Consider the following 24,938-nt stretch of genomic DNA (forward strand, 5'->3'; position numbering starts at 1 on the left):
GCTCTTTAGCCTTGGAGGCTTCAGTGAAGTAAGTTGATGTGCACGGCAGGCCTTTTCAGCTGCATTGTTAAAAAACACAATCAGAAGAATGAAAAATACTAGCAGTAAATAAAAGAGCACTGTGGTTCATAGAAATTGTATAAAGATAAAACAATGGTGAAGAAAGTCTCTGTAAACAGCGCACAAATAGAATAATTCACAAGGAAGTTAGCAACTGAAATTTAAGAAACAAAATGGTGCAATTCTTTTACTAAAGATATGTAATATCTTAAGAAACGTGTTTAAAACAACACAATAAAAATAACAATCATATGCTGTTCCACAGTCTAGTAAAAAAGGTCAACGACCCTAAAGAAAGGGCAAGTGGCTCTTCTTGTACCATGCTCGAGTTATTAGCCCCAAAAATAGGCAGAAGCATATTCTTCCTCAAACAGAATTTCTTTATCTCCTGAAATATCTTCCTAGTGGTACTTTGCAGTCTATAGAGAACAGGATATATATCATGTAACCAGAAAAGTTTCAAACTCAGAAGCTGGTGCCAAAAAAATGAAAAATAAAAATACAGAACTCTCTTGCTACCCATGCTACAAAAGCGGTGCCATGCTCCCTTGAAACCTGGCCAGTTAAAAAGTTACCATTTACTTTCCTGTCTGCCTTTTTATCAATTTTCTTAGCGCCTTTTGTTTTCTTTTTTTTCTTTTTTTTTATCCCTGTAACTGGGTTGGAAGTACTTCGTCGAAAGGTGGACACAAGCCAGACTGACGAGCAGCGTGAGAATACGACACAATACGTTATTTATACTAACAAGCTTCTCGGTCACAGACTGCCTGTGGGAGCGAAAATTCCCGAGGACCTCGCTATGAGAACGAGTTTATGGTATCCGATAGCATGGACATAGATACACACGCGAAAGAGGCGACGCAGAGCGCAGGCTTTTCGAAGGCATCACGCTCGCACCCTCGAGGAAAGCAAATGCATACTTGCACGACACAGACAGTCGGCGTAGCGACATAACACGTAAATGCAAGACATCTGCGTACTGAAATTGACACTGAGCAATGCAAGTGGCACCATCAATCATGAAAGAATTGCTTTACTAGTTCTGCGAAATGCGCTGTTAATTTAAACGCACTATCACGCACAAGGCAAATCTAATCAAAAAACATTTTTTTTTAAATAATCGTGATGACCCTTCTCGCCACGAATAGCTTCATATTATCCTCGGAAACGAAAAAAACAACTGTAAACTTAAAAAAAAAAATAAAAAAAAAAGGTTTTATAGCTGAGCGCTATCAAACAGCGGCAACAAGCGAGACGACCGGAGGCTCGCACGATGAGCACGGCGCCTTTCCATTCACGCTGAATAATGGCGAAATCGTTGAAGTCCTCCTTACCTGTAGCAATATGTACACACACTGCAGTGCCAACGTGCTTCTGTCTCTCAGCAGCATCGGCGACATACGTCGCTTTTCTCCGCGGTAGATTTCGTAAACACGTTCGTCAGCTGATCACAATTTTTTTAGGATCTTCAGCGACGCCGGCTCCTGAACTCCGGTCTGATAGTCCTGATACACTTGAATCATGTCAGAATGCAGCGTGAACCGTGAAAAACGCGGCCACTTTTCACAAAACACTACAAGCTTCATCACAAACAAGGAACAGCAATACATTTTCAAGGGACGAGTTACGTGGGACCCTAAATATTTCCGCCATCTTGCCCAGTGTGGCCAGACTTCGCAGCGCCCCCTGTCGTTCATTAGAGTTGCGAATTGCTTTGCATTTTCAGATTAGGCAAGGGCAGAAGGAGCTTCGACCTGGTTTCGGTCGTGACAGATTCGATGAAACGGAGTACTATTTTCAGCGAGGTGCGTAGCAGTGACTTTTGGTGACTATTCTGAATGTGTTGTGAGGCTTTTATCTGGAATTATTTCATTGCTTCTTTCTAGGACTGCGGAAGGTGTACCCGTACTATTTCACGTATACTACATTCTGCAAGGGTCGCTGGGTAGGACACCTTCTTGTGGATGTGTTTACCAGGGAGTTCAGAGCTCATTCCAGGGAGGTATATGTAAGTAACCATGATATCGTAGCTGTCCTCAGAGAGGAGAAAAATTGTGAATTGTCATTGAATATAAATATAAAAGTATAATCTGCCATATTAAATGACTGTTTAGTTATCAAATTAGTCATCAATTTGGTAATTAGTAATTGATCATTAATTGCCATATGGCCATATAAGGCACACATTCTCGCATACTGTAGTGGTGCTCTGTGATTGGTCGAGGCCTCTATGACGTCATCCCATCTCAGCCAATCAGAACGCAGCAAAAGCGGGAACCATTTTGTCCGCGACAGTATGAGCCATTAAAGGCTATCGCCTTAATAACTCGACTGTAGGCGTGCAAGTGGCTGCAGCCTAAATTGATTAAGAGCATGCATGAATCATTTCATGCAGAATTTGTAAACATAATTGTAAAAGTTGTGGTTTTTTAATCTTTGTGGAGCTATCATTTTGCCTCTCGTGTGCATCACTTGTAAATTACCTGCACGTTTCTTGTAACTTTCGCTTCTTCTTCAAAATAATAGGTCAGCAAAGTGACTCAGGCAAAACAGTGCCTTATTTTACAGGAACATAGTGGGTTTCCTTGAAGGCCATAAGATGTGGCGCATGTGAAAATAAATACAAAACAGAAAATTCAAAATAAAAAAATACCTATACATTTGTAAATATCAATATGCCTCTATAAGAACAATTACATATGCATATATCCACATACATAATTCAATGTTCTTGTGCACCCCCCATGCTATTTATGATCGAAATTAAAATTAGGCTTAAACGTGTTGAAAATGTTGGTGCAGTAAGTATTCTCTTATGTTTCGTTTTTCACATCTTTCTATTCCTTTATGTGCTTTGGGCATCGTCCTTCAAATGGGCAACAGTGTTTATTGGCACTTTCTTTTCTATTTTGAATTTTCTGTTTTGTATTTATTTTCACATGCGCCACATCTTATGGCCTTCAAGGAAACCCACTATGTTCCTGTAAAATAAGGCACTGTTTTGCCTGAGTCACTTTGCTGACCTATTATTTTGAAGAAGAAGCGAAAGAGACTTTTTTTGGGGGCATACACTACTTCTGATTAGCCGCCGTAGGAGCTTTAGTTCATCCTTTTCTTACAGATCGCCAGTTGGAAATGAAACCAAGCGATACTCGAAATAGTATGTCAGAATCGGCCTGTGTACCATTCACACATAGATTCAAACATTTCTGAAATGGCCGTCGGCCTTCAATGCCCAGGGCTAAAGACAGCATAATTACCTTCTCAGTTTTATTGTCCGAGGCTTCAGAGTAACCGAGCACGATACTTAAGTGCAAACTTTTCTTGCCCTTTTGAGCGTGTCTTCTTTTTCGCTTCTTTGTTGTTGTAAGGGATGCGTGCTGCTACAACCCAACGTGACATTCACAAGTTCATTATAATACTTGTACATAGCAGTTTTTAAAACGACACTTTAACCAGCCCAACAAATCCCCGCCATTGATCCACCCGTGACGCCACTTGCGTGCAGGCAGGTTTAGCATGCAGTGTGCAGCACGTCCGCCTCGGGGAGAGTGAAATCTGAGGAGAGCTGAGGAGGAAAGCAGCTGAAGGGAGGAGAGTGTCGCTACTTTCAGGATCAAGGGGCTTTACCTGTAACCACTGAGCCATTTCAGTTGGTCAAATAGTTGAATATATCGACTGATGACAAGATTAATATGTTTATAGTTTAAGCAGGTATTTTACTAAAGTGTTTGAATATTTATTAATCATAAATTTGTGGCATTAGAATTTGGTATCTAAAAAAGTTGCTAAAATAGCAGACAAGTTACTCTCTCTTTCTTTTTTAGTTTCTAACCAGAAGAACTTTAATGTAACACAAGTATAAAATGACAGTCCGTTTTTAAAGCAACAAATCTTCTGTACCACTCAGATATGACTAGATTTTAATGTATATATTTGGGTCCAGTTTGGAATAAAGCAACAATTCAGTTATAAAATTATGCATGAAAGTTGGTGGGTCAGTGATGCCAGGATTAGTTCTGTATTCAAGTAATGAATATTGTGAAAGGAAAAGTCATTCTGTTGCAACACCTAGGCAGTTGTATAGTGAAGAATATGTCAAGGTACGTCAAACAGTGTGACAGGGAAAACATTATATGTATTGGCGGCCATTTTCATATTCTGAGAGAAATATTGAAACCATCTATACGTTACAGGCAGCAAATTTCTGCTGAAACAGGAACAGCAGTTTTAAATATCACCATTTTCTTATTGGTTTCTCATGCCACATCTGTGAGAAAATATCTGCCACAGTAACTTTGCTGTATAGATGTTGATCTCAAGTTCACTAGTTTGTCCGGTTGTGGTGGCTGATATGATGGAAATGAAAAGCAAAGACACCCTTTTGCAGTGTGGTGTCAGCACATGTTATAAGAACCCCAGGCTGTCTAAATTGATCCAGAGCACTCCACCACAATATCCTTCCATAACCCCCTACCCCCCCCCCCCCATGTTACGCTTCAGAACATAAAAAACCCCAATTTATAATTTCGGTTTGTGAGAATCCAGTGACACAGGTGTTATTGCTTGAGAACGGCACTCTTCTTTATCTTATTTTCAGGAGAATGCTATAAAAGATGGCCTTGTAACTGTAAACAGCAAGCGTGTCGGCACAGATTACCGTCTTAAAGACAATGACCTCTTGGCCAACACTTTGCATAGGTAAGTGCGAACATGGATATTTCATATATAGAGATGATTTTAGTTTTAGTCCTTTTTGTTTGTTTAAGACAGCCATGAATTGAGAGTGGGACGAGGAAATAGCACAAGCATGCGCACTAATTTTCAACGATGTTTGTTGCTTGACCCTCGGAAATACAATCGTGTCCCGTTAATATGACCCCCGTTAATATGGACGACCCGAATTATGGAGAGTTTTTCTGGGGACGAAACCTTTTCAATGTATTTATGCCTCGTTAATATGGAAACTCGCTGTCCGGTCATTGGACAGGGGAAGAATGCACGCGCCCCACTTGTGCCCATGTATTTTTGTCTTGTTAATATGGACAATGCTTGAAAAAAAAGCAGAGGAGTCCAAACGCAAGTTAAAGAAGGGCGCGCCGCCCGCGAACCTACGCGACAGCCGATACGGCGGGATGCCTGAACGAGCCCTGTGAGGTTGGAAAGAACCAAAGCGGGCGTGTCGTCATTTTAGGGAGGGGGGGGGGGGGGGGGGGCGCAAGAGCGGAGAGGAACGTACACAGCAAACTGAGGGTCAGTGTAAGAAAGACCCCGAAAGGGGGGAACCAGGAGATTTCTGGGTGCAGCGGAAGTGCCACCACAGCCTGGAAAACAGCAACATGTGGTTGCAATAAATTCTGCTGAACGTGAACAGAGAGGCCGGTAAAAGCGTAAGAAAAAAATGACAGGAAGAAAGACAAGTGCCTACAGTGGCGGCGGGAACTGAAGTTTTCTTTCCCAAAGCGCAATGTGTGTTCCATGAAGCCGTTAACGCTTTTCGGTGAGAGTTAAGACACACTCACAAAGTAGAGCGACAAAAGAAAAGCGACGTACGAACACGCAACCGGGACCGGGCGTCCCGTCCTGGACCCGCTTCCCTCTCATGCTCCTGGTTTTTGTCCCTGTTGCGCTGCCGAACTGCCAAACTTTGCACACTAGGTGGTCCGCATGTCGGCTTCACTTTGAGTCAACGATGCGGCCTTGACAAGGTCTGGGCTCTTCGTAGTCGGCTAGCCGTCGTTCTAAACTGTATTTCAGCTTGCAGGGTTTGCTTTATAGGAACACATAAAAACGGCGCCAAGAAGATGGGATGTTCTATAGCCATCTCCATAGCAGCTTGCCAACTTGACTCCCTTGCTTCCTTACAGAAACAGTACATGGCAAAAAAAGAAAGAATCAGAAGAACGGAAAGGCAGAAAGGTTAACTAGGCAAAAAAGTGCAAACCATCAGGAGCCTGTAACCCTCAACTTGAGCCTGGCTTTTGGCATGGCGGGAGTTAAACGCAAAAGAACAGAGCTGAACGTAGGCGCTGAGAAATCTGTGAATACAAGCGGCAAAAGCCATCTCAGTCAATCCAAGCCGCCAGGGACTAGTATCGACAGCTCAGCTGTTTCCTCGCCTCAGGAGAATCGCAAGCAGCTATTTAGCGGCTACTTTGCTCAGTGACGAGGCCATTTTGGAAGTGGCGGTGAGTAGAGAATGAGAAGCTGATTCATCGGCCAGTGAGGAGTTCGTGCTCGAAAGTTCGACCAACACAAAGCCCAACATCACGGGTGTCATGGTAAGCGAGTCGCTTCAGACAGCACAACAATTTGTCGAAGACAACAATGACAAGGATAATGCACTCAATATTGCCAGTGTTCTGGGAAAGTTTGAGTCCAGTTCACACCGTTATGTACAAAAGCAGTCGTTAATTACAATTCTCTTATCTCAATAAAATCCTTTTTGTTTTTATTCATGACTCGTTATTATGGGTGACTCGCTTTATGGACAGTTTTGGTCGGAAACCAAAGTGTCCATATCAACGAGGTACGACTGTATATACAACGGACTCAATAAACAAAAGAAAACATGAAGACAATCCCACAAGGGAGCTGTACTAACAGCTGTTGATGGCGGCAACAGCGGCACCATTGCCTTGTGGCTGAAAAACTTAGTTCCTGTGCTGTTGACACTGGGGTACTGCTGAAACCCTTAACCCTTGCGATTTCAGCGGTTTCAAGATTTTCGCAAATGAGCTCATTGTTATGCCTTTCAATGAAGCATGGCTTACATGTTCCTACAGTGCATGTCTAGATTTTTTTTCTCACTGTTATGATACACCTTCATATGTTTAACTCTTTCGAGACTGCACCATAGGAAATCGGTCATATATGACCAATGTTTTTCAATGTGCTGCCAAATGCAAATTTTCGTGTGAGAAAACAGATCCCATAGTTGCATTTAGGTAGGTATTATGACAACTGTAGCTTCAGTTTTCACATAATTAACTTTTTTTTCGGCAAGCAGCAACCTAGAAGAAATTGTCTACAGAAATGGCTTTGAGCTTGCGCCAAGACACGTTGAAAATTTGATACCTTTCTCATGATTCTGCTGGCTATACCGTGCTTGGATTTTTTTTTATGACTGCAGTACAGACTTCAATACAGATAATAAATCAGGCAAATATCAGCCTGAAACTTTAAATAGGAGCCCGATGAAAGCATACTTTCAAATTTGGCTCACTCTTGAATAGTTGTGTGTCTTTATTTTGCATGCCCACTGCTGTATTTCTATTTGCTAGTGTGTTGGCAACCTATGCTAGCAACAAGGAAAGTTCAGGCACGTGAGATTGCTCCTCCAGAATGTCAATGAGTTCGAAGCTCTTTCAGCAGTGTCGAGTGGAGTTTCTAGCTCTCAGAGAACAGCTTCTAGGGCAGATTTTCAATTTTGACTGCAAACTAGGTAACATTGCACCTTCCTCTACAAAAGTGTTGCAAAATGTGCCAACCATGAAGCATAAAAAGTTAGAAAACCCCAGAACTGGAAGCTGTGCTATGAGCAGAGGAAGATGGAGGTGAAAATGGTTTGGTTTGGTTTGTGGGGTTTAATGCCCCAAAGCAACTCAGGCTATGAGAGACGCCATAGTGGAGGACTCCAGAAATTTCGACCACCTGGAGTTCTTTAATGTGCACTGGCATCGCACAGCACACGGGCGCCTTGCTTTTCGCCTCCATCGAAAAGCTTCCGCCGAGGCTGGGATTCGATCCCGCGTCCTTGAGAACAGTAGTCGAGCGCCGTAACCACTGCACCACCCCGGCGGGGTCGGAGGTGGAAATGAACGTTATCTATTTAGCAATTGTGTAATGAGAGTAGCATGCCTTCAGTATGGACTGCACTATACGTTTGTTTCTTGGTAATTCGGCTTCACTGCATCTTGTTAATGCAGTTGACAGATACTTCCAATAACCACCACAGGTGTTGAATGTGATCATTGCTTCCGAATAGCACTGAAAAAGAAATTTGCGGATAGGCGCGCCAAAGTTTTACAACTAATAAACGAGACAACGTAGCATTTTCTATGTCCTGAAGCATTCTTATTGCGAGGTTTTATTTTGATATTCTAGCCTTTTTCTTTCTGTGCTTTCACAAGGTTTTTTACATTAAGTTCTAAGAGTGAGACTTGTTTCTTTTCATGTCATTTATAAAGATAAACAAAAAAATTTTGTATGTGTGTGAAAGGCCATCTATATAACTATGTTTTAATATATTTTACACCAGAACTATGCAAAGATATCATTTAGTAAAGTTTCGTTTCCAATGCTCTTCAGAGTCGCTTGTTTTACTCCATGGTACTGAAAAAATTATATTAAAGGAAAATTATGCATACATAGTCTATATTTTTAGAAGCAAGAATGGTGGCTGTGTGTCACCTTTTGCATATTCAGAAATTTTTTGTTATCGTTTAATAATTTTACATGCAGTCTATATTTTTAGAAGCAGGAATGGTGGCTGTGTGTCACCTTTTGCATGTTCAGAAATTTTTTGTTACCGTTTAATAATTTTATATGCATGCTTTTTCAACACTGTAAATTCAAACCACTCCCCCCCCCCCCCCCCCCCCTCCAAAAAAAAACTACGGAACTAAAATATTATTTTAAAATATTTATAGAGGTTAAGAAAATATTCATTTGTTTGGAAGGCCATTTAAATAACTACATTTTGATATATGTTACTCTAGTGTTGGTTGAGCTTGCTTAAATGTTGTTTTTTTTTTAAGAACCCTCGAATCATCTGCTTTTTCGTGGTCCAGAAAGAATTAATAAGCAACTTCCTGTTTGTCCTACACACTGTTTACTGCAAAGACAACAGAATGGAGTAAGCTATGCCCTCTTGACATGGCAAGAATTGATTTTCATGCTTTATAGAGCTTAATACATAGTGGCTGGCTTGTTGGTTCATGATACAGAAGAATACAGTGCAGTAGTGAAAGGGACATGAAAGATGGACGCAAAAACAGGCGCTGCTACTTTAAGTCTAGTCAGTTGCCTATCGTTTTCAATCTGCGAGAGTCAGTGAATGTATGGAACAGCTGTTATCTTTTCTTCTTTTTCTGAATGGTTGTCAACACATCCTTTTTGTTTGCTCTAGGCTACTTTATATTTAAAAGAATTGATTCCCTTATTTAGACAAGCCGCTTTTTAGGATAACCAGCGTTTACAAAGCATTGGGTTTTATAACTGAGGCTATCTTTCATTGAATGGATGTACAATCTTTTAAATGCATTAATATAGCATGACTCATGCATCATCTCAATCAAAGGTAGCCTTAGTCATCAAAACTTATGCCTTATGAACACTAGTTACCCTAAGCAGGTGTCTGCTAAATAGTTTAATGTCATGACATCTAGATAATTCAGGGGTTCATCATCTACAATCGTTTCGACAAAGCACTTTGTTCTGTATGTCTGCCTTTCACATGGACTGAAAAAGATAGGCGATTGAGTAGACAAATTAGTCTCCTTAGTTGAGGGAGATTTTCAGAAATGTGAATAGCACAAAGTTCAGTGCGCAAAAATCATTTTATGCCATGTTCGTAAATAGTATGTATTGGAAGCAGGGAACTGCTTTATTGAACACCCGAAGGAGCATCTTAGCAATATGCAGGTAACAATGAAAGAAAATCGAGGCATGTAAGTACATGCATTAAGTAAGGCATGTAAGTACTTGCAGTAAGTAGTGCCTAAGTAGGCACTGTGACAATAAAACAGGCGCAGCCATCTGCTCACTCGTGAAATTCTTGAAGCCGCTGAAATTGTAAGCTTGTGTTAGCAGTACCTCCGTGACAAAAACAATAAAGGAACTAAGGCTTTTAGCCATAAGGAAATCATGCCATTGTTGTCACCATTGACAGTTGTTACTGTAGGATCTCAGTAATATAAATCTGGCTGATATGAATTTTGGGGTGACACGAATTCTTAAATTTTCCTTTCTGGAGAGCATAGTGCACAATGTGCAGACTTTTGGATGATCCGAACACTCCCCCATGCTACTACAAATGGTACAAACATGTGAGCCACAACTGCAACCTCAAGCACTACACTATGCTTGGACATTGTTGATGACATGATCACTAGTTGTGTAGTGTGCACTGTGAAAAGTTTGAGGTGCCGCATGGCACTTACATCGCCAACGTCATGATCGCCACTCGTGGGCTTTGCGATCGCTTGTTGTGGTATGTGCGCACATAGAGCAGTTTGCAGCAATACATGGCCTATACATTGTTGCTGCCGCGAAAGCTAGTCGTGCTATGCTTGCCACGAGTAGTTTGCTGCAATGTGCGGCTTGCACATAATTGACTCTGCAATCACTAGATGCTCTGTACAAACATGGAGCAGTTTATGGTGCCGCACGGACCGCATTTCATGACGGCGTGATCTCTAGTTACGCTGTATTCGCTGTGCCTAGAGAGCTGTTGTCGCGTGGTCATAAATAAATGCCGCCAGCTGTAATGTGCGCACAAATTGCTTTTGTTTCAATGATACGAAATTTTAGATGATACAAATTTTTCCGTGACCCCGTGAGATTAGTGTCAACAGGTTTCTGCTGTTCAACATTTCTCTAGTGTGATTGTTCTTGTTTTTTGTTTTGTTGGTTGAGCCTGGCATATATTTGCGTGTGCCAAGCAATAAACTTCAGCTGGAAGTCAGTGCTCGTCCTCATGTTCTTCCTTCGTCCCAGTCCCAGCTAATACTCTTCCTGCGTGGCGGATTAGCAGCTTACCCATGTTTCTGTTTTAGTCTTTTTATTTCCTGGTATGAAGTAAATAAAACGAGCCTATTCAGCATGTTAACTCATACTTGCATGATGTTGCAATGCATCCTTTCTTCCCGTGCAACCATCATATACCATGCAAGCACATTGAAGCTGACCATCAGTGATTGTAATGCTTTCATTAATGTGCAGCCACTCAGTGCATATGTTGGACTGCTGGCATAAGTCTTGCACTACATAGCAAAGGAATATTGAGAGCCCATCCGCAATTCATATGCTCCATCTCACAAGTCGAGCATTACTTGTGTGATCATCAAGCAGCACAATCATGTTGCATCTCGGGAAAACGTAATTGAACTTTTATCACATACAAGAGATTGGGCTCATAGTACAGTTTTCATGATTTTAAGTTGGAATCGCAGCAGGAGAAGCAGGTTGTTGGTCCATTTTTACCAAACTAGGTAAGCACCTCACCTGAAGGCTATGGATAGAAAACAGGTTGCTGTGTGGCGTACATCATTTGCTATTTGCCATACTACGTATATGCACACAATGCACACATTTCATGTGCAGTATGCATATTCGTGCTCCCAACGGCTGTACAGCATTTCAGCATTGTAAATTGTTTCTGAAATTTCAAAGTAACTTTGATATTGTATCAAACCTAAAACGGCCAACACATGCATCAGTCTTCAGCCTTTCTCTCATGTCATCCATAACCTATTCATTCCCAAGGGGCCCAGCTTGATGAGTGCTCTCAGTTTCTTTGCCATAGGCCATATCCGGTAAGTTGACTAACTGAGTGACATGCCATGGCACACGCATTGTCCGCTACAGAGCTCTTGTAGCAGCAATGCTAGTTCTCTGGCAAGCCTGTTTGTTGTGATTACGGTAATTTGGTGATATACCCAAGACGAGCAGTTCTCGCCAAAATAAAATTTTATTGCTGTTGACCTTTTAAGCTGTTATGGGATTTCTGTGTTTCAAAAACTTTTTGTGGGCACCTGTATTTGCTCATTCATGACTCAGTGTCACCCATCGATACAAAACCAGCTACAATCGATTGCACTTAGCATTAAAACAAGTCCCTGTATTGTGGTGTATCATATAATTGGTAGAGGCCTTGGATATCACTCACTGAATATTGCAGCGTATGCATATTGCAAGCATGTGCAAACATGTGTTAAAATTACGGTGTGAAATTTTACTTAGGCCAACAGGTAAGCATATATTTGCAAAAAAAAAAAAAAACAAAAAAAAAACAAAAAAAAAAACATACTATAAAAGAATAAAACACAGGTTGAATTGTTAGCTACCTTCTGTTCCAGACGTTTTCCGTGTTTAGCTAATTGTAATATTTTTGGACCAAGAAGACAATGTTTTTAACTGCCATGTGAGCATCAGTATGTTCGGCTCTTACCTGTAACATCTGGTGGTAGGCAAGTTTCTACTAGATTGAAATCAGTGCCCACGAAAGTTGAGTCGCATTTCAGGCTGCTATGAACTAGGGACACTACACAATGCCGAGCTGTCTGAGGAGCAAGAATGCTTGCGGATTGACTTTCCTGTGTTTTGCAGTCGGAATAAAGCAAAAATAATGGTTGGGGGTGCAAAAATTTTGGTACGAACCAAAACATATTGCACGCATGGTACATTTTGCTGAGGATGGATTTGGAGGTATGTTTGAAGCTACTGCGCTTTTTGGTTACTAATAGCAATAGCTTCATTGTGATACTATTGGCCAATGAACGACATGTTCACACCAGCAGTAGCCTTCCTTCTTTTGGTGTTGCTCAATATAGACTACAATGGAGATTGCAGCCTTCATCATTTCTCAGCATGCACTACATGAAAAAAATATGTGCAGGCAGTTGATTTTAGTAAAATCCATAGTTCTATAACAAGCTTTATTGTAGGGCGAGCTTGTTTACTAGGGCTAAGTTAAGATAGCCGCTTGCAGGTCCTGGCTTGATCAGCTGGTGCTCGCGTCTCGTGCCAGCACGCTGGCGCCAGGTCCTCTTTTTCTTCACAGTTCGGAGAACCAAGGAAACTCATTATGCTCTATGAACATGGTGCTTAAGGAAAAGGAAAGTAGTCTCCATGGCTTTTTATTAAAAATGTGTCAACTTGCATAATCGGGTAACCATAAAATGCAAACTTATCTTATGTGAGCGGATAGTCTGTGTCAACCGGCTCTACATATTTGCATCATTGGAAGCCACACTTAGCCTTTTTTAGTACTTTTTTTGTGTGTGTTATAACATGCTTAAGTTTGCCATCTTTTGTAATGCACTATGTAGTTCCTTCTGTTCTGCATTAAAAATTCAGTTCGATCAATTTGGTATCATGGCAGAAAGATATGCAGTGTCCCTTCAGTACTGCTTTATCTGGTTCATGCTTCTGTTTTGCACCTTTGTTCAAGTGTTCTCACTGCAAGCGAGGATGCATGTTTTGGTCAGGGCCAGGGTTGTATTCCGGGTCTCTTCATACATATTAACCTAAGTGCCTTTTTTTCTGTAGCTTTTGACATGCTTTTCACTATGTGACCTATGTATTTATATCATTCTTTAATTCTTCACATGTTATGAAACTACTTATTATTTTTTTTTTATTTTTTTTTTTACAGGCATGAGGTTCCTGTCCTGGGTGCACCCATAAAAATACTTCATAATTCTCATGACATGATTGTCATTGACAAACCCCCATCTATACCTGTAAGTATGCCATCTTATTTAAGCTGCTGTTTAGTTTAAGTGCAAAGTTGAAAGACTTTTGTCAGCTTCCATGTTTTTATACAGGTCTACCACAATAGAGTGAAATAATACCTTTTTTTTTTGTTGTTGCTTTAACTTCCTATCTTTAGGTTCATCCATGTGGAAGGTATCGTCACAATTCTGTTATATTCATCCTCGCCAAGGAGCATGGCTTACAGAACTTGCACAGTAAGCTTCCACATATTCATAATCTATGAGTATCTATGTTTTTACAAAGAATTTACAGCAAATGTATGAGAAATGTGCACTTCACACTCATTACAATCAGTATGGCTGAGATGAGCAGGCATGTACAGCTCTTATCAGGAAATATAGGTTTGACAGATTGAGTTCGTTTCAGCTAAAAGCTTTGATCATCACATGGAGGCTGCTTTTGATGACCTTGTACCACTCATTTATATAACATTCAGGGGCGTTTTTCTATTGGTTAGTAGTATGGCTGTGGCACTTTAAAAGCACATAGTGTTGCTGGAACTCTGCTGTTATATATATATGTATATATATAATTTAAAGGAGCGAGAAGTCTACGAGTGCAAGGCAAACCTTTTTTTTTTTTTTTTTTTTATGTGTTTACTGTTGGAATTTGCAGGAATTTGTCTTATGGTGATTATTGGGATAAAGAAGATTAAATGCAAGGCAGAAGGAAAAACAACGTGCCGATGATAGAAATCGAACCCACGACCTCCGAATGTCGCGTCCAGTGCTCTTCCAACTGAGCTACATCGACAGCTGTCCCACCTCCCGCTTGCTTGGGTATATATGTTCACTAACCGGTTTAAACATGTGAACGTGCACCAGCGCCATCCTCATCCCTAGCGGCGGATGTGACACATCCTATTATACCACGAGCGTCACGTAGCACGTGATCATTAGGGAGGGCGGCAGCTGGGCTACAGCCCTCTTACGCTACCTTGGCGACCTCCAGACTGCCAGAGTCGAGACCCTCGCAAGCTATTAAGCAGACAATTGAGAGAGAAATGAGGGGCTCATTATTAAAGAATTTAAAGGAGTGAGCAGTCTACGAGTGCAAGGCAAACGTTGGGTTTCTTTTTTCTTTTTTTTAATGTTTATACTGTTGGCATTTACAGGAATTTGTCTTATGATGATTATTGGGACAAAGAACATTAAATGCAAGGCGGAAGGAAAAACAGCGCGCTGATGGTGGGAATCAAACCCACGACCTCCGATTGTCGCGTCCAGCGCTCTTCCAACTGAGCTACATTGATGGCTGTCCCTCCTATATATATATATTCCTGTTTGACAGCATGGGGAAGCATAAAACTTTCAAGGTATGGAACAATAACTACATCAACAATAAAACATTATGCTACATTAAACCACGATCTATCTGAAACCATGTGCTCCGCCGGGGTGGCGCAGTGGCTACAGTGTTCTACTACTGTTCCCAAGGGTGCGGGATCGAATCCCGGCCTCGGCAGCTGCTTTTCAATGGAGGCGAAAAGCAAGGCGCCCGTGTGCTGTGCAATGTCAGTGCACGTTAAAGAACCCCAGGTGGTCAAAATTTCCAGAGTCCTCCACTACTGCGTCTCTTACAGCCTGATTCGCTTCGGTATGTCAAACCCCACACACACACACACACAAAAAAAACTAAAATCAAAACAAAAAGCAAACAAAACAATTGATGTGAAATTATGTGACCTTCCTCAGAAAATTGACATTGTGTTTATTTTAGCAGTGAGACGATCTTGGAAATTGTTCTTCCATGTGTGGTGCCAGTACGTCTTAAAGAATCCCAGGTGGTTTACCTAAATTATCCAAGGCACACGGCACATAGAGATGAATGGCAGTTTCTGACACCTGATGCTGGGCACGGAATGGCATGGCTGGTGTGGCACTCGCGCCTAGCAAGTATCCGTGGAGTCGCCGCTCAAAAGCAGGAATCGTGCAATAGCGCAGCTGCAAATAAAACTAGTATTTGGAGGTCCCAAAAATAGGCCACACCCCGCAAATATTGTCTGCTCCGCGTGTAGCATGACAGGAAGGAAAAGTGCGTATTGTACAAAGACGTAGGAAAAAGAACCATGAGACACACGAGCGCTGCAATTGTGTCTCGTTTCTTTTCTTGTGTCCTCGTCCACTGCACATGCTACACCAACAGGCCCGAACTGCCATGTCAGTCTGCATGCAGGCCAGCTGCCTCAACTTCCAGTGACCATTTTTGCAAAATGTCAGCACAGCTTCAATGAGTGTGACAGAGCTTCACTACAGTCTTTCCTTTTTTCATGTAATGGTGTTGTTTGTTGGCAAAATGCATAGTTTTGAAATTGTTTATTGTACTGACCAGTTTTGTTATGTAGAAAAAGTATTTGAGGCATTCACTTCGAACCACAAAACCACTGTTCGCACAGACCTAATAAGAGCAAATGGTTTTGAAAATGAATTATGTCATTTGGCTCTTGTTGGTTTACAAAGCTGTTCAGTCTATTTGCTTCGAAATTATTCGAGGGTATTTACTACTCACTCCAGAATTGCTTCGAGCCAGGCGACCACTATCCACATACTCCTACCATATACTATGCTATTATCAATTGTTCCAGCTACGGTCAGTGCGATGTCAGTGCACGTTAAGGTGGTTGAAGTTATTTGGAGCCTTTGCTGCGACATCCCTCATAGCTTTAGCTGGTTTGAAGGATTATACCCTCTATGCTATAATCATGCCATCCCATTCCAATTATGGAAATACTTGAGAACGGCTGTTTGATAACTTGTTGGTGATAAGATGAAGGCTCTTTCAGGTAGTGCAACAGTAGTTGCCAGTTGCCTGCAATGGAGGTCTATCTCAATGGAGTCACTTTAACACGTTTATTTGGTCACTTGATTATTTCATTTTTACTGCCTATGTATTAAAACTTTCCAGCCAAAGAAAGCAGCTCTAAATAGATAGGGTTATTTTCTTGATTTCTGGAAAACTGTGCCTGTGGAACAATTTTTACCCAGTCTGCAAGTGGACAAGGAGTTCCTTACACGAGGGCAGTCTTGAAAGATGCATTCGAACCAGTTTTAGTTGTCCATAAAATGCTTGAAAGCGGAAAACCTATGATTCCACGCCTTGATCATCTTGTAAATATCAAGCTACAGCAGTCTGCCAATGAACTTCTTATGGTGATCGGTAAAAGCGACTAGGCAAGAGGTGCTATGTTCATGTTACCAAAATGCAGTGTCACCTTAGTGAAAACTTGTGAAGAGTTTTGCATGAAATCTCCTCGAAATGGTACTGCACTAGATAAAGATGAAAACTGGCTGATGCTATAAAAACTGGGAGCGGTACTAGATCCATCTGAGAAGTGGCTGCTGGGTCAGCTGTTTGGCAACTACTGATTTCTCTCGATTTCTGTGATTGATGGTGTAGACTTGCTTTGCGGGAAATTTATGGGGACAGAACATTGGAATTTAGGTCCCCAATTTTTTTCAGTGCAATGGAAAGATTGGTGTCTAAAATGTTTGATTCCATAGTAGTTTTGGTAGAAAGTACTGAAAGTTTTTCGATCAGTGCTTGCGCCCGTTTTTATGTAGTCCAATGCTGGAAACCATGAGCAGCGACCACAATGACGACTGGCGGACTACAAAAAAAAGACGTCCTGAAAGCGAATATAAATTTCACTCGCCAGTGAATAATTAGACATTTTTTTTGCTTAGAGTAACGTCCTTTTCAGTTTCACTTTCAGGGCTGTTACAGCACAATAACACACACCTCAAAATTTTTCATCTCCACCATAACTTCATGACATATTTTGGCCAGTGTTCTGTCCTTTTAACCAGTACTTGCTGGAAGCAAGCCTCTCTAATGCAGGCATTGAAGTCGCGGACTATTGGCACAAGGCAACTGTGCGCTATCCCGCGCTGGCGAATGCCGTGTTGACATTGCTGTGCCTAGCTAATGGCAGCTGTGATGTTGAGGGAATGTTCTTTCAACTGAGATACCTTCAAAGACTGGACAGGTCTTGTATGAAATCTGAAGTGCTACTCATGCAGATGATTATGCTTGTTAACAAGGACATGTAAAAAGTTGATGACTACCTTGTGAGTAAAATGTTTTATGTCCCAAAACTGACTCAGGCTCTTTACTGCCAGTAATTACTCATTTCCAAAGAAACATGGAATTCAGTAATATTTAACAAGAATTCAAAATTTTTGCCTGCTTACCGGCCTGAAACATAGCGCTAATTTTTACCCTCAAGTTAAAAAAAAAAAATGGAATAAATTATTACAGCTTGTAAATATAACCCAAAAAACCTGGAATTCTGGCATATTTTCACAAAAACCAAATTTGTCCTATTGTCAAGTTGGAAAATAGCGCCTGATTTTCACCCACCGAATTTGTAAAAATACGAAACCTGAAAATGAACAACCCTACATATAGAGGATTAGTCTCGCTGTATAAGCTTTTTGTAAGAATTGGGGGGGAAGACTCTTTAGATTGTGTATATGATGTAGTACTTTCTGATTGGCTTGGTGTTTGTGGCAGCTGTGCACAGGTTGGACAGGCTGACATCTGGATTGCTGTTGATGAGCCGCTCAGTGGACAGAGCTCGGGAACTGGAGAACGAGATCAAGGGCCGGCAGGTGTCCAAGGAATATGTGTGCAGAGTTGAAGGTTGCTTCCCAGAGTATGTCCTCTAGTGTAAAATTTTGTCCTTGAATTTTGGCTTTTCCTTTTTCATAGAGATGGGGTATAGTTGTAGATATGTGTCAAATCTTGCAGCAGTACAGAAAAGTATACACAAAGCGCTGTTGCAGGCACAGCAGAAGGCATGAATCTGGAAACGTTTTACCAAGTCGTGAATGAGAGCACTGTAATTGTGATGCATTCGGGCATGTGGAGTTATGCTGTCACATATTTTTCAAACTTCATTAGCTTTTATTCTTGCTGAAGAAATAGAACTGTTTTTGAACAACTGAACAACTTTCTTTTTATTCTTTTATATTCACTTTCATCAAGCACCTATGTCACAAAACACTCCCCGTTTTCAGCTCGCCACAAAAACAGTGAGCAACTGTCATACCCTTGCTGGAAAGCAGAAACATATGCTTAGTCGTTCTCCATCTGGACAGCAAGCAATTGGAACAGCCTTCCCAACACAGCTGTAACCATTGAAGTTTTTACTAAATCCAAAGACATGCTGAAATATATGTTGTACCTTAGTTTCCGGTTTCTTACAGCTGAAACATTGATCTATTGTGCTTTGCTTTTATTTTCCACTTTTTCTTTATTTACCAATGCATTATCCAGTTTCTCATCCGCTGTTCTTCGCCTGTTTTATATTTTTATGTTATCGTTTTTCTAACCTCTGTAGCGCTTTTGTACTTTGATACAGTCAAGCCCGCTTATAACGAACCTGAGCGTCACGCGGCGTCCGTTCGTTATATCCCGACGTTCGTAGTAACTGGACCACAAACTAAAAAAGAGAAGAAAAAAAGTTGGCGGTCAAAACACGAAATTTATTTCTTAGCAAAAAAGTCTGTGATGCTCGTCTGTTTCTGCAGTGCAGATGCGATGAGGGCGGTCTCCAGTTTATTTAAAGCACTAGCGTGCTCTTCGCCGAGTCCCTTGGCGCCTCTATATAGCCCATTGCTACAGATGTGCTTACGGGTGCTGGCTCAGACGTTTCATCTTCATCTGATTCTTCCGCGTCGCTCTCGGCCCGCACTTCAGAAATGATGCCTTCGTCCGTGCACGGTTCCGCAATATCCGCGTCTTCATCCGCAGAAATAAAATCCTGCCAACCAATGCCAGGGCCTTGCATGTCGGAGTCGACGCGCTGCCACAAATCGCCGCCGGGATCATCATCATCGGAGGCATCAGGCCCGACGTCCGGTACTGCGTCGACGAAGCCGGCCTTGCGGAAACAGTTTCGCACTTCGCACGCAAGCAGTCGTCACCTCCGCCCAGGCCGCCTTCACCATCTCAAGGGCTGAATACAATGAAACTCGGAGCGGCAAGTTAGCGGCCGGACGGTCAGCGGCGATGAGCAAGCGCTGCACAATGCGACGCCTATACGATGCCTTAAAGGAGCGTATTATGCCCAAATCAAGAGGCTGCACTTTAGAAGTGGTATTGGGCGGCAGGAAAAGTACAGTCACTGCCGTCAGAGACGTTTGCACGTGATGCGCTGAGCAATTGTCGAGCAACAGCAGCACGCGCCTGCTTTGCCTCTGCATGTCGCGGTCAAACTCGCCCAGCCACTCTGCGAATAAATCCCGTGTCATCCAGGACTTAGTATTGTGCCTGTAGCGCACGGGTACATGGTTCCGAAAGCAACGTGGCTTCTTGGATTTTCCGGTTACAAACGGCATGTGCCGGTCGCTGCCATTCATATTAGTGCACAGAAGAACTGTAACGCGCACTTTACTGTGTTTACCGCCAGCGCATGACTCCCCGTTCATGGAGTGCGTCTTGTCTGGAAGCATCTGATAAAATAATGCAGTTTCATCTGCGTTATACACATCCTGCTCTGCGTAGCTTGCAATAATGGCTCAGTTTGTTGCAAGCCAATTGGCAACGTCCTGGTCACATACCGAACGCGCCTCACCGACAATCGATTTAAAAACAATCCCATGCCGCACTTTGAACCGATGTAGCCAGCCATTGCCTGGGCAGAAGTCGGGAAAATCTAGTAGGAATGCGAAGTCTTTGGCTTTGCCCAGCATCATTGGTCCACTTATCGGAATGTTGCGAGCCCGTGCGTCGACGAACCACTTCAGCAGCGCATCCTCTACGTCCGCATAGGTGGCCTTCCGCAGGCGCTTTCTGTCCGCTGTGTTGGCGTCGGAGCTGGCGATCTTTTCCTTATTCTTCAGAATTGTCGAGATGGTTGATTTCGACACGTTGTACTTCTTCACCAGCTCGCAATTTTTAGCACCTTGAGACAGTTCCGTCACAATTGCTCGCTTCGTTGCCATGTCCAGCGCTTTTCGTTTCGTGACCGCTGGAGGCAGGCAATTCCCGTCCGCCATCCCGAATTATACGACTCAGGCCCGACAGACGAAGCGCTCACACCATACACATGAAAATGACAACAAAGCGCCGCAACTGACGGAGCACATGCGCACGTGCGACAATCACGCGAGGCAAGCGAGGAAGTGCCTAAGGAATGGAACGGAACGGACACACAGCGGGGCATGGTATGCAGCGGGGAGACCAATGAGAGGCATCCCTGATAAAGCCCCTCAATAAACTAAAAGTAGCGCCATCTCCTCTCTCCTCCTCCGGCAGCGCCGCTCCTCCTCTCACATTTCGACCGTGGCTCCACCTACGGGGTGCGCGACTAGCGCGCGCTCTCCGGAGCAGGCGCTGGCCACGGCCGTCTCAATCAGCGCGCGCGGCGGGCGCGCGCGCCAATCGAGGCGGCCGTGCGCCAGTAAAAGAGCTGGCGCCGGGTCTAACCAGAGCATTTCAGCTCGCATTTTGTCGCAATGTGTCAGGTTAAAATATTGCTCACTTTTGAAACATAATTACCGAATTTTGACAGGGATTTCCCGCCAAAATAGTTTCAGCTGTGAGTGTCTTACACCACATGTACGCGATTTCGGCGTTGGTTCAACTCGCCGTCATCTCAGTATGTCCGTAGTTCGTTACCCTTGGCCAAACTCAGCGGCATGCTTTAAAAAATTTGTAACTAGGTGGCGGACAGGAACAATTTAGCAACAGTCTGTGTATGGTTTCTTTGCAGCGTTGACTGGTTTGCGAGCTGCCGGTAAACTTGAGAAGTGTGGCAGCAGTTGTCTTCCATGTATTTTCAACTTCAGCTGCAGATCAGAATTAACTAGGCGGCGGAAGCTGCAGTTTGTGTGGTGTCTTCGCACCTTTGACTGACTTGGGAGCTACCGGTAAACTTGGGAAGAGTGGTAGCAGTTATTTGTTTTTTTATATTTTTTGCTGAGACGGTGCCGCTTTCAGCTGTCATGGTGTGTCACCATACGTACACGATTTCGGCGTCGGTTTAACTCGCCTTCACCTATGCTGCCTATGCTGCCAAGGCCGCGATAAATATCCGTTGATAAAAGTGCGCAACATGCTTGAAAAAAATTTGACTAGGCGGCGGAAGCTGCAGTCTGTGTGGTTTCTTTGCATGTTTGACTGAATTGTAAGCTACCGTTAAACTTGAGAAGCGTGGTAGCAATTTTTTAAAAATATTTTGCGCTGAAACGGTTCCGCTTTCAACTATCAGTGTGTGACACCATTCGTATGCGATGTCTGCGTTGGTTACTCGCCTTCACCTCCGTGCTTCTTTCAGCCGCCGGCCAAAGTGCGCAACATGCTTGAAAAAAAAAAAATTAACTAGCCGGCGGAGAAGAACAATTTAGCAGCAGTCCGCGTGGCTGCAAAACACACGGCGATAAATGCCGCGCGTGCTCTGCCCACACCGCTGGAAAGGAGGAAGCTGCGCGCCCAACAAAAGAAAAAGCGCGCGCGAGCACGTGACGGCGCTAGACCAATGAGAGGGTCGAACAACAAAGGAGAGCGCCGGAGAGGAGGCGGGCGGCAAACTTCACATGTTGGCGCTACTTTTAGTTTATTGAGGGGCTTTAATCCCTGAGCGTCAGTGCTGCCACCTGTTGGCTCCTACCGTAGTTGCTTTCAACCGCCCATGGCCTCCGAGATTACCTCCGCAAATCTCGGAGGCCACGAACCGTCACCGCCGTACTGCGCGCCGCTGCGCATTCAGTCCGCCCGTGCAAACAGTACAACCGCTAGCGTATGGAGAGGCCTGCCTCCTGGCGCCCCGCGCACCTGGCACGGCCGCTCAATGGAACAGCCAGGAAACGAAACGACGAAACTTCGAAGACTATGCCGGCGGCCGGCGCCGTGGAGACAGGCGAAGACGAGGGAATGGCGAAAGGAGAGGGGAGCGGAGTTGCGAGGAGGGGCGGCAGCGTGGTTTTGGAGGCCACACCACGCGCCGACACTCGTAGGCAGCGCGCGTCGGCGAGCAAAGGGTAGCTCGCTTGCGAGGAGGATTGCGAAAACTGACCAAAAGGGATGGGAGCCCATCGTTATCTCGTATCGGGGCGCCGGGTTTACGCCGTCCGTTCGCTGTAACCGATCTGCAGCGCTCATGGACGTTCGTTATACGTGCGATCTTGTGCCATTGAAGTAATGTATACTTTGGCGGTCGCTCCGGTCTCGTTCGTTATCAGCGAAAGTTCGTCTTAAGTGGGGCCGTTATAAGTGGGCTCGACTGTACTGCGAGCTGTTTACCTATGACAAATTTATATTTAGTCCCTCTATGTAGGCACTATGCAGAAGACGGGCATTCTTTGCGGTTGTTTAGTTCTGAATGCCCACTCCTCATGTAAAGCCCCTTACTGGCGTCTTTGAAATTACAAAAAAAAAAAAAAATCCCTCAATAAATATTTTCACCTGAGCGTTTAAAGCCATATTTAAAAATGTTCATTAGTTAATGTTCACTAGTTGGGGTGTGCAAATATCCAAAATTTTGAATAGATGTTGGATATAATAAGGATGTAACTACTTACTGATATTTACCCAAGCGCAGCCATATAGCTACAAAGGAAAGCTGTACAGTTTTCTTGGAAAGTTTGTAGGTAAAGAAACTTTAATTCGTCCTGGTCCGGGGATTGAACCCGGGATCACTGCCTTTCCGGGGCAGTCACTGTACCAACTGAGCTAACCAGGATGGTGAGTGGAGCAGATGGTAGGGTGAGAGCGAATTGATCAGTAACTCCAAGTGGGAATGGTGTTGGCCAAATATCTAGGGGAATCCCCCAAGGTGGAGTAGATTTGTAATAAGGGAGTAATTACTCATTGACATCCACCCAAGCCTTATGGCTACAAAGGAACATTATGCAGCTTTCTCAGAAACTTCATAGTTAAAGAAAAATTCGTCTTTGTCCGGGGGTTGAACCCAGGAACACTGCCTTTCTGGGGCAGTCGTTCTACCAACTGAGCTAACCAGGACAGTCAGCGGAGCAGATGTTAGGGCAAGAGTGAATTGATCAATAACTCTAAGTGGGAATGGTGTTGGTCGAATGTTTAGGGGAATTGCCCAAGGTAGAGTATATTTGTAATAGAGGAGTAATTAACTCACTGACATCCACCCAAGCACAGCCTTAGGGCTATAAAGGAAAGCTAAGCTATAGTACAGCTTTCTCCGAAACTTAGTAGTTAAAGGGCCACTGTCCACCCTCCGGTCGAAAATATTTTCTTCTCCGGTGACTGTGAGGTTTCGCCCCCAAAATGTAAGGCCCAAAAAGTTTTTTAAAAGAGTAATTAATAATGCAGTTACAGCACCGCAATCAACCGGTTTTGTGTTTCTCTCGCCTTTCGTTCCCTCTCAGAAGTTTTTCACTCTCCTGCCCGGTTGTCTAGCATCCGCAAGCCAAATCCCCCTTCCTCCTCCGCGTCTGGCAGGAGGTGGGGGGGGTGACTCCTAAAAAGGAGAGAAAACGAGAGGTCGCGTCGGAGTGACAGCGAGGGAATGAAACGGGCAAGGGAAAAGTGCGTAGCGAGCAGTACGCCCATCCTTCACCCATCAGTCAGCGAGACGGACCAATGGATGTCATTGCGAGCCTGACGTCAGCCTTGCTGCTCGACGGGCAAGCGTAGAGAACGGGGAAGATGGTTTCCGAAGGAGAGCATGAGAGAGCTTTGATTTGTATTTTTGCTGCTTTGCGGCACGTATATCGCTGTAGCATTTTGCACAGACTATCCCGGTACCTGAGATAGCACTGTCATGTCCTAATGGAAAAGGGGTTTTGCTGGCATCATTCAAGCACACTGTGCATAAATGTGTTTCAGTGTACGTGTTATGTCATTATTTTTAATACCGATGGTTTTACCCATGTGCATCACATTCATTGTTCTACTTTACACTCACACTGAATGGTATACTGATTTTTCGGACTCTGAACGGACCGCGAAAATGTCCAAAAAAACAAATGTGCACCAAAAAGCTCAATTTATTGCCTATTATTGACTTTATGAATGCTTTTCTGCACCACGCTCCGCTTCCGTGCTAACAGGTCCGCCTGAATTTCAGCGAGAGTCATAGTGTCGCCGTAAGCCGACGAAAGGGTTGCGACCGCCTGCATCAGCTCCGCTTGCGTCGGCTGCGCTGCTGCAGGTGAGTCATTGTCGTCGTCGCTCTCAGACTCCCAAAGCACTTGGCGAATAATTTCTGCATCTGTGAGCCCAGTGCACAGTTCCAACTCGTGGCCCGTGTCTGTCAACTCTGAAAACGAGACGGTTGATGGAATTTCGACACCTGCAGTGCGAAGGTCGTCTATGAGCTGCTCACTGCCTGACAGCTGCTCTACTACATTCCCCTCGTCCAAGGCAGCCGACTCGTCATTCAGCACAAATCCCGCATG

At 43.5% G+C, this 24,938-nt stretch overlaps 1 protein-coding gene across 2 annotated transcripts in view; it reads left to right on the plus strand.

Annotated features, from left to right (window-relative positions):
* LOC146205423 (pseudouridylate synthase RPUSD2-like) overlaps nt 1-24,938 on the plus strand; it is a 57,280-nt gene that overhangs the window by 7,185 nt on the left and 25,157 nt on the right. For both annotated transcript variants that reach the window (XM_084590088.1, XM_084590089.1), the window contains exons 2-7: nt 1,787-1,865; nt 1,947-2,068; nt 4,661-4,761; nt 13,439-13,526; nt 13,676-13,754; nt 18,073-18,214. In XM_084590088.1, coding sequence (XP_084446214.1) covers nt 1,787-1,865; nt 1,947-2,068; nt 4,661-4,761; nt 13,439-13,526; nt 13,676-13,754; nt 18,073-18,214 — 611 coding nt within the window. The remainder of the gene's footprint in view (nt 1-1,786; nt 1,866-1,946; nt 2,069-4,660; nt 4,762-13,438; nt 13,527-13,675; nt 13,755-18,072; nt 18,215-24,938) is intronic.

The sequence above is a fragment of the Amblyomma maculatum genome, chromosome 1 (genome assembly GCF_055883805.1).
Source record: "Amblyomma maculatum isolate TAMU_Amacu chromosome 1, ASM5588380v1, whole genome shotgun sequence".
Classification (NCBI taxonomy): domain Eukaryota; kingdom Metazoa; phylum Arthropoda; class Arachnida; order Ixodida; family Ixodidae; genus Amblyomma; species Amblyomma maculatum.